Source organism: Peromyscus maniculatus, chromosome 7 (assembly GCF_049852395.1).
Source record: "Peromyscus maniculatus bairdii isolate BWxNUB_F1_BW_parent chromosome 7, HU_Pman_BW_mat_3.1, whole genome shotgun sequence".
In the NCBI taxonomy this organism is placed as follows: Eukaryota; Metazoa; Chordata; class Mammalia; order Rodentia; family Cricetidae; genus Peromyscus; species Peromyscus maniculatus.
Window position 1 is genome coordinate 72,827,452 of NC_134858.1, and position 9,837 is coordinate 72,837,288.

Genomic DNA, 9,837 nt, shown 5'->3' on the forward strand with positions numbered 1-9,837 from the left:
TAAAAGCATTGGGCGCTCTTGCAGAAGACCTGGGTTTGATTCCTAGAACCCACATGATAGCTCACAACCTTCCATAACTCCAGTTCCAGGGGATCCAAGGCCCTCTTTTGACCTCCGTGGACACTGTGCACACACATGGTACATAGACACACATGCAAACGAAACACCCATATGCCTAAAATAAAATTCTAAACGGAAACCTAGTGTTACTGCTTTTCCTGGTCTAGAAAAGAAGAACCAGGTGTTCATTAGGCCAGTGACTTCGTACGGTTAAAATACTGTAGCTGAGACCCCTCCCGCCCCGCCCCTCCCCCACTCCTATGCAGTGTGTTGAAGAAGAGGGAGATCCTTCCTGTGCTCCTAACCTTCCCATAATGAACTCATCCAGGTTGGAGGGTGGCTCTGCCCCCACACGGTTACATGGGGCCCCAGGCTCCGCTCAGCCTGCCGAATGCCGCTCCCTAGCTGTGCTCATCAGAATTACCGGACAGCTAGACAGCCCATAGTTGTCTGCTCCGTGACTAGGGACCCGCATGGGTGTGGCCCACAGATCAGAAGTTACCAGCTAAGCTGGTTTTTAATGTTTGTTTGTTGTTCGTTTCTTTGTTTTGAGTGAGGGCTTCCCTGTGTAGCCCAGGCTGGCCTCAGGCTTGGAGATCTCCCAGCCTCTGCCTCCCGAGTGCCGGGATTAAAGGTATGTGCCCCCACGCCCACCCAGCATTATCTTCTCTTGTCTAAGGAACATTTTGAAGATTTGGAGATGCTCTCCTTCTGGCTGTCCAACACTTGCCATTTCCTCAACTGCCTGAAGCAATACAGCGGAGAAGAGGTAGGGATGCACGTCTGTCCTGCTGATGGCATCCTGGGAGCCCTTCATCTGTGACTCCCTGCTCCACACAGCCTCTGGGCCGGCTGGCTCGCTGATCTGTTTGTGTGTCACCTGCCACGTGCCTGGGTGGTATGTCCGAGCAGTTCAGACCTAGAGCTTAGTGGGAAGCGTCACTCTCCTCAGCTTTTGAACCAATGGAAGATGTGCTGGTCTTGTTTCCTTCTGATGGTGATGTTCTGTGGATTTCAGTACGAGGACCCAAAATGCAACCTCTGGTTCATTTTGCTAAGTGTACTCTGTAGAGGACTCTGATTATTCTTCCATAGTCCATAAGTAGATGACCTCTATACCCCAACAATCCCTCCAGGAAGCGACACCACGAAGGTGTCCTTCAAGCCTCACTGGGGCATTTTTCACTGAGCTAGAACAACCAAGTGGCTTTGGGGCTGTTTTTACTCCACGTGCAGAGGCCAGAGTGGGACACTGAGCGTGAGCCTCTGTAGCTCTCTGCTTTGGGGCCAATGCTGTGATTCTAGCTGTGACTGACTGAGGGTAGACAATAAATTGCTGGGGTTTTGTCATATAAAATAAACTTGAAGAACTCCTTTAAAAGCAGACATTAAGTTTTAAACTGTGAAAGTTACCCTAGGTGCGGATGATAGCATCCTTAGTATGGATAGCGTTTCAGTTTCCTCCCTGTCTACAGCGCTCTCATGTTTATGCTCACATTGGTTTCAGGAATTCATGAAGTATAACAGCCCACAGCAGAATAAGAACTGCTTGAACAATTTTGATCTTACAGAATACAGACAAATTCTGAGTGATGTGGCTATTCGGATTTATCACCAGTTCATCGTGGTAATGGAAAACAACATCCAGCCAATAATAGGTAAGGAGAGAAGTAATTAAGGCCAGGAGACACTTAGAGCAACATCAAAGCTGTTTGTTTATTCGTTTTGAGTCAGAGTCTCCTGTAGCCCAGGCAGGCCTTGAACTTGATATGTAACTATAGCCAAGGCAGGTCTTGAACTCATAATCCTTCTGCCTGTACCTCCTGAGTGCTAGGATTATAGGTATGGGCCACCATGCCTGGTTGAGAATCCAACCAAGGCTTCATGCATACTAGGCAAACATTCTCCCAACTGAGCTACAATTCCAGCCCAAGGGACTTTTTAAAATAGAAATTTTGTATGTGGTGTATGTGATTGTGAATAACATAGCTTGAAAAGCTAGGAAAACACAATCACCATAAATGTCTACCTTTTAATTCTTAGTGTGCTTAAAGCAGCTCCATAAATAATAGCACACAGTTGGCCATTTTCTTTGGGTAAGGATGCCTTTTCCCGAGGGAACCCTGTGGAGAAGTTACGCTATTTATTTTATGTGCTGCTCTGGGTTCTTGTTTGGCTGTACCGAGTGTTTCTGAAATCCTCAAATCCCACTCATATTTGTGTAGACTTTACTCAGCTCTCTGAAACTTAAATACCTCAAGCTTTGATAATTCCAGACTCTGAGCTACTTGCTGATCTCTTTCCCGTGGAGACCACTGTTTCAAGCCTCCAGGAGGTACTTCTGCCCTTCTGTAAGCCATGGTCCATGCCCTGGCATCTTATGGTACCCCAATATACTCAGTTCTTTTTTTTCAAGTATTAGGACTTTTTTGTTTGTTTGTTTCTATGCCAAAAGCAACTTAAGGACTAGTTTACTTTGGCTCAGAGTTTCAGGGAACACATTCCACCAAGGCAAAAATGGCCATTGGCAGGACCATGAGACAACGGGCCATCTTGCATCCACAGTGAGGAAGCAAAGAGAGACGATCATGGGTCATCAGATGGCTTCCTCCCTTTTATTTGGTCCAGGACCCCAGTGCATGAATGCCGCTGCCCTACACGTAGGGTGGGATTTCCCACCTCCATTTACCTAATTTGAGAGAATCCCACTAGAAGCTCAGAAGTTTGTTTCCTAGGTGGTTCTAAATCCCATCCAGCTGACAACCAAGATTAACCACTGCGCTCTATCACAACTATGTTTATCAACTACAAAAAACAGACATTGAGGTGATGGGGTGTGCGTCCTAATGCGACCCCTGTGTAACGAGCCTCCCACCCGTCCGGCAGTGCCAGGCATGCTGGAGTACGAGAGTCTGCAGGGCATTTCCGGCCTGAAGCCCACTGGTTTCCGGAAGCGCTCATCCAGTATCGATGACACAGATGCCTACACCATGACGTCTGTCCTGCAGCAGCTGAGCTACTTCTACAGTACCATGTGTCAGAACGGCCTGGACCCCGAGCTCGTGAGGCAGGCGGTGAAACAGCTGTTCTACCTGATTGGGGCGGTGACCCTCAACAGCCTCCTCCTGCGGAAGGACATGTGCTCCTGCAGGAAAGGGATGCAGATCAGGTAAAACCCACACGCCACACCTCCCAGCTCCCGGAGAGGCCAGCAGGAAGGAATACTGGACCCTCAGCCATCCAGTGTGCTGATGCTCAGCCCTCACTGCCATCCTATGTACACTGCAACTCCCCATCCCCCCACTCCAGCCTCACACTCCTATCCCCCACCCCCCAACCCCTGCCGAGCCTCTTGAGTGTGGCTTTTTGGTGGCTCCACACCAACCCCCTCGTACTCTACTGCTCTGGCCTATGAGAATAGCCTTCATATGGTGTAGATTCTGATTTTCCAAGGTTATCATGTACTCTACCAGTCGCTTGCTTGGTGACGGGCCCAGTCAGGCAGAGAACCCAGCAAAGTGTGGAGAGGCTCAGAACAGCTGAGTAGTGGTCCAAGAGACCAAACGGTTAGTCCCAAGCAGGTGGTACAGGGATGCTCAGGGACAAATGAGACTAAGGACAGATGTACTGAGGACACCAGAGAGAGGAGCCTTAGGTGACAAGGTTGAGAATGAGAAGCACTCCAAGCAGGAGATGGATGAAGGCAAAGGAGCGGTCCATCTCCGGCTCTGCCTGGAGTAAGCAGCAGCGGTCCGTCTCCGGCTCTGCCTGGAGTAAGCAGCAGCGGTCCATCTGTTTGGCAGGACCCAACAGGACTGCTGTAGAGAGGAGCGGTTGGACCCAGACCAGGAGCATCTAGAATACAGTGAAAGCATTCAGGCTTCATCTTGAAGACAACACACAGTTTTAAGGACCGTAGACCCTATCTTAAATTGAGGAGCCACGGAGCCTGTGATTAGGAAACACATAGCATAGGAGAGATGCTTAAGATAGTGTGTGTGTGTGTGTGTGTGTGTGTGTGTGTGTGTGTGTGTGTGTGTGTGTTTTTCAGGCAATTGGCACCTGTGTGTGCTATAAGGGACTGGGGAGGTGACTATAGGTGTGTGCTATGATTTGAGGGAGAAGATAAATTATCTTATGCCAAGAAATACCTGTAAAGAATCCACCATGCCTTCTTAGCACTCGTGAATGTTGGAGTTGGACTTCAAATAAACCGCATGGACAAAATCCCATGACACCATATTGCAGTTTTTAGATGCAAAGGGGCACTTGCGGGGACCAGCCTTTACACATCTTTTGCTCTTCACTGAGAAAGGGAAAAGAAGCTCTAAGCATTTCACATTTAAGTTCAGGCTGTGAGCCTGAACAAGCTTCTACCGAAAGGCAAGGCAGAGGGCTGGGATGTGGCTGGGCTGGTAGAGTGCCTGCCCGGCGTAGACAAAGCTCTGGGTTCCTTCCCAGCACCATGGAATCTTGTGCTCACCTTTCTGTTGTTTTTAGTTTAATTCCATTGTTGTCTTAGATCATACTTCGTTAAGCACTTAGAAATAAATTGGACTGTTTCCCAGGGACCAAGGGGCTCGATCACAGCATCAGAGCTCTGGGTGAACTGGCCCTCTTGTCATTATGTAGTGTCCTGCTTATCCCTTCCTGGTCACTTTCTCTAAAGTCTTCTTTAAAATGATTGGAGCCATTCCAGATTTATCTGTTTAGTATTTTCACAGCATATCTTTTCTATACATTTACTTTTAACATTCTTACATCATATTTGTATTTCTTGTAGATAGACACACAAATGTCTTGGTGTTTGTAAGACTTGGTTTTTAAATTACATGCATTGGGGGGTGGGTAGTTTGTACGTGCGATGCAGTACCCACAGAGACCAGAAGAGGGCATCAGATTCCTCTAGATGGTGGTTCTCAATCTGTGGGCCCGTGACCCTCTTAAAGTCACGTATCAGATATTCACATTACGATTAATAACAGTAGCAAAATTACAGTTATGAAGTAGCAACGGAATGATTTTATGGTTGGGGGACACCACCACATGAGGAAGTGTATTAAAGTTGAGAATTGCTGCTCTAGGAGTCCCAGGCAATTGTGAGCAGCCTGGTGTGGGTGCTGGGAACCAAACACAGATTTTTCTGTAGAGCAGTTATCACCCTTAACTGCTGAGCTGTTTCCCCAGCCCAGGTCATGTTTTCTTTTTCAATCCAATCAGACCAGTGTGCTTCTTAATTAAGGAATTTAGACCATTTTAATTTAATGTAATTGATGATATATTTAGTTTTTTTCTACCGTGTTATTTTCTTCCTTACAATTTATTTTTACTGCTTTTTTAATTATGTGTATGTGTGTGTGTGTGTCCGTGTTGGGGGTCTGTGTGTGCAAGTGTAGTGCCCACAGAGGCCGGAGGCAATGATGCCCCTGGAGTCGGAATTAGAGAGTTGTAAGCCTCCACATGCTGGGAACTCCCATCATGCATGGGGTCCTCTGCAAGGGCAGCAGCCCTGGCCATCTTTCCAGCCCCTGCCGAATTATTCTACTTTGTTCCTCTGATTTCCTTTGTCTGCCTTTCTGGTGACACTAGAACGTTCTGTTATCTTTCTAATTTACTAATTGTGTTGTTTTTTTGCTGGGTGCTCTGGGGACCAAAGTCTACATACTTACCTCTTTCACAACCTATATAGAGTCAACATCACTGGGTCCGGTGGTGTGTTCAGCATCTTCCACCACACAGGGCTCTTGACACGGTCCCATTATGTCCCAGCTGTCGTACAGATGACGGCGGTGATCTGGACAGCCATCTCCCAAGCCCTCCCCTCCTGTTGTGAGTGAGACTGCTGGACTTGGCTCCTGGGCACGCCGTGAGCTCTACCAGCCTCTAGGACATGCCGATGGATTTGACGCTCTTCCCTGAAGTGTCCCGCTGACTTTCTCCAGGTGCAACATCAGCTACTTAGAAGAATGGCTTAAAGATAAGAATTTGCAGAACAGCGCAGCCAAGGAGACGCTGGAGCCCCTCTCCCAGGCAGCCTGGTTGCTCCAGGTCAAGAAGACCACGGAGAGTGACGCCAAGGAGATCTCTGAATGCTGCACCTCCCTGTCTGCTGTGCAGGTGAGCAGGACAGTCTAGCCTCTCTCGGGACCTGGAAGGACAGATCCTGAGGCATTTGCCGGCCTAGCTGGTTGTGTGGTGCACCTGACCCCTAAGTGGCTTCTCTTTCACCTGGTAACTATTTGGTGGCTACTGCCTGCAGGCTTCAGGGCGTAACTGTGTATATGCAATCTTCCTGGGCACTAAACTAGTGGGAGCTGGGAGGCTGGGAGGGGAGAGTCCCTCACTGCCGCCATCTGACTGTGCGGTTGGTCCGTGTGCACTCAGCAGTCCGTTCTCTTGGGAACAGACAGCACAGGGCTCCAGAGACAAATTCTAGTACAGGAGGACCACCTGTGCTTCTGGAAGGTTCTTAATGTCCAGGACTGTTTGCTCTTGTCTTCTTGGTCTGACCCCATGTTCTGTAATGTTCACAGATCATAAAGATCCTTAATTCGTACACACCTATAGATGACTTCGAGAAAAGAGTTGCTCCGTCCTTTGTTCGCAAAGTACAGGTGAGACCCTCAGGGGTTGCGCGTGTTAATCTGACCCCAGTACACTCTATCAGACATTGGGACCCCATTAAAATGATGCAGCCCAAGATTAAAGCACGGTGGGCAAGCGTGTGAAACACCAGCTCACAGAGAGCTGGTGTCTTTTGACCCGTTCCAATCCTGATGAGAAGAGAGAATGGAAACACATAAAGCGAGACCCCAGTGCCATGACCTTCAGCCCTCTTTAAAAAAATTAGTGTGTGTGTGTGTGTGTGTGTGTGTGTGTGTGTGTGTACATATATACCACAGTGTGTGTACATGCATTCCACAATGTGTGAATAGAGGTCGTAGGACAGCTGACAGGAGTCAGTTATCGTCATCCATCTTGCGGGTTCCTGGGATTGAACTCAGGTTGTCAAGGCTTGGCAGCAAGCTCCTTTTACCCATGGAGCCCTCTCACCCATTGGGCTGTTTTGAGAAGTAGTGTAAATGAGCAGAAACCAGTGGAAACAGACCTATGGACCCATTTTTCTGTGACCATCCCCAAAGTTTCTGTCCCAGAGAACAAGGTCCCCAGGGACTTTGGGGATCCTATAGACCCTTTCAGGAGTCCACAAAACCCTTGCTTTTTGCCAGAGCTGTGCCTGGATGAGGTAAAGTTTCCTCATACTCAATCCAGACCAACTTATCTCAACACACTGAATACAGAAGCAGGTGGCGCACACAAGTCTCAAGCCTGCTCAGACATCAAGAGCTTCATAGAACAGAAAACTGCCTGCTCCCACTGTGTTGTCTTTTGGGTTTTGTTTTTCATTCTGAAAATTTAGCTGTGTTTCAACAAAAAAAATGCTACGTTCAGTTTAATGAATTTATTAATATCTAAATATTGTTTTAATTACTAATATGGTAAATACCACTAGTTATACCCACATATACAAAAGCTCTTTGGAGTCCTCATAATTATTAAGAATATAACATAAGGCTAGAGAGATGGCTCAGTAGTTAAGAGCACTTGCTGCTCTTACAAAGGACACAAGTTCAGTTCCTAGCACCCACGTCATGAGTCTCACAATTGCCTGTAACTCCAGTTCCAGGGAATCTGATGCCCCCTTTTGGCCTCTGTGGGCACTGCACACATGGGGTGTACACACATAGACACATATACACATGCAATTTTTTTATTTTTAAAAATGTATTTATTTATTTGTTTTTTTTCCAGACAGGGTTTCTCTGTGTAGCCCTGGCTGTCCTAAAACTCACTCTGTAGACCAGGCTGGCCTCGAACTCAGAGATCTGCCTGCTTCTGCCTCCTGAGTACTGGGATTAGAGGCATGTGCCACCCACCCAGAAATTTTTAAAAATTTAAAGAGTAGAAAGCAATCCTGACACCAAAATTTACAAATAATAAAGACATAAATAGATTTAAAAAATAAACAAACATAAAACTTGAGATCCAGTCATGTCTGAGCTTAGAATTAAACCTTGATATGTACATAAATACATAAGAATAAAACATACCAGCAAGATGCCTCCACAGGTAAAAGTGCTTGCTGCCAAGACTAAAGACCTGAGTTTGATCCCCAGGACCTTTGTGGCAGGAGAGAACAGACTTCCATAAGTTGTTCTCTGATGTCCAACCACCACCTCCCAACACATACATGTGGTTAAATGTAATTTTTTTGAAGGGTAAAAACCTTTACAGTCAGCCTGTCCTATGGGGAATGAACTTGTGGAGTGAAACATTGAGTGACTTCCTGGGCACTAACTGCACCGGGAGGCCCGAATAGGCTTCTCGCCCTGGAGCTGTGTGTTCAACTGCCCAGGGCGCCCTCTCCTCTGATTGCTAGAGTTCTCTCAAGGAGACAGAGCTGTTGCGTTTCCCTGCCTCTGGACCTCCGAGTAGTGGCTAGTGGCAAACCAGAAAGCCCCTGTTCCCTGACTCCCTCCCCTTGGTTCTGACCTCAGGCTCTTCTGAATAACCGGGGTGACTCATCCCAGCTGATGCTGGACACCAAGTACCTTTTTCAAGTGACATTTCCTTTCACCGCCTCGCCGCACGCCCTGGAGATGACCCAGATCCCCAGCAGCTTCAAGCTCGGCTTTCTCCGGAGACTGTAGCAGGAGAAAAGATGGATATCGGTCCCCCTGGATCCCCGAGTGAAGGTCCAGCGGAGGGAGGGATGTTGGGCTTGTGATGGACTGCCAGTTAAGAAGGAAAGCCCACGCCCACCTGTCTCCAGAGATGCCATGTGGCCAGCTGGGCTGGAAAGGGCTCTTGCTCCTGATCTCAGTGGCTGTTGCTGCAACTCCCGAAGGCTCCATTATTGTCCCAGTGCCTTTGTTTATTGGGGACCTCCCCCACCCACACAGACAGGGTGAAATCTAGGGGCACTGTGGTTCCCCAGGTTTTTAAGTTTCCTGTGAAGTCAAGAGCTAGTTCCAAAGCCACAGGTGAGTTCCCTGCCTACACCTTCCAGAAAAGAATCCCACTTGGCCCCTGGAACAAAGTCTTCCTGTCCTGTTCACTTTGGACTATCTCATTTCTAAGTGAGTGTTCATCTGAGAGATGGGCATGGGAGCACACACCTGTAATCCCAGCACTCAGAAAGGTGAGACAGGAGGATTACCTTGAGTTCAGTGTCAGCCTGTGCTACAGAGTAAGAACCCATCTCAGAAGAAAAAATGTTTTATGTAAATATCTATTTAAAACAAATTGACTACCAAAGCTTACTTTTATGCCATTAATCATCTTTTCTGAAATTTTAAAAAACCGTACCAGCCCCAACATAATTTGGGGGAGGGAGGAGGGGTTCGAGACAGGGTTTCTCTGTGCAGCAGTTCTGGCTGTCCTAGAACTTGCTTTGTAGAGCAGGCTGGCCTCGAACTCACCGAGATCCACCAGCCTCTGCCTCCTGAGTGCTGGGACACCTCAGTATGGTCACTGCCCAGCCAACATAATTTTTATAATCTCATTTAATTTTTTAAAATGCAACTACTTCTTTTAAAACTAGATTTAGTTGTAGGGTTGGAGCTCAGTGATGGAGCAGTTAACCCAAGTACCACACACCCAGGCACACACATTTGCACACATGCACACACATACAACTTGTGAGGGTTTTTCTCTATCTAATCAGTATTCTAATATGCTTTTTAAATATTCTCATGAAAGAAACTGAAGATTTGG

At 47.4% G+C, this 9,837-nt stretch overlaps 1 protein-coding gene across 5 annotated transcripts in view; it reads left to right on the forward strand.

Moving 5' to 3' along the window:
* Positions 1-9,378, forward strand: part of Myo5c (myosin VC) — a 72,948-nt gene extending 63,570 nt beyond the window's left edge. For 3 of the 5 annotated variants that reach the window (XM_076576697.1, XM_076576698.1, XM_076576699.1), the window contains 6 exons: positions 740-829; positions 1,568-1,718; positions 2,947-3,229; positions 6,003-6,177; positions 6,594-6,674; positions 8,619-9,378. In XM_076576697.1, coding sequence (XP_076432812.1) covers positions 740-829; positions 1,568-1,718; positions 2,947-3,229; positions 6,003-6,177; positions 6,594-6,674; positions 8,619-8,771 — 933 coding nt within the window. In that variant the 3' untranslated portion in view covers positions 8,772-9,378. Of the gene's footprint in view, positions 1-739; positions 830-1,567; positions 1,719-2,946; positions 3,230-6,002; positions 6,178-6,593; positions 6,675-8,618 lie in introns of those variants that run through there. The other 2 variants (XR_013052823.1, XR_013052824.1) reach the window with 1 other exon arrangement.
* Positions 9,379-9,837: the final 459 nt, after the last annotated feature.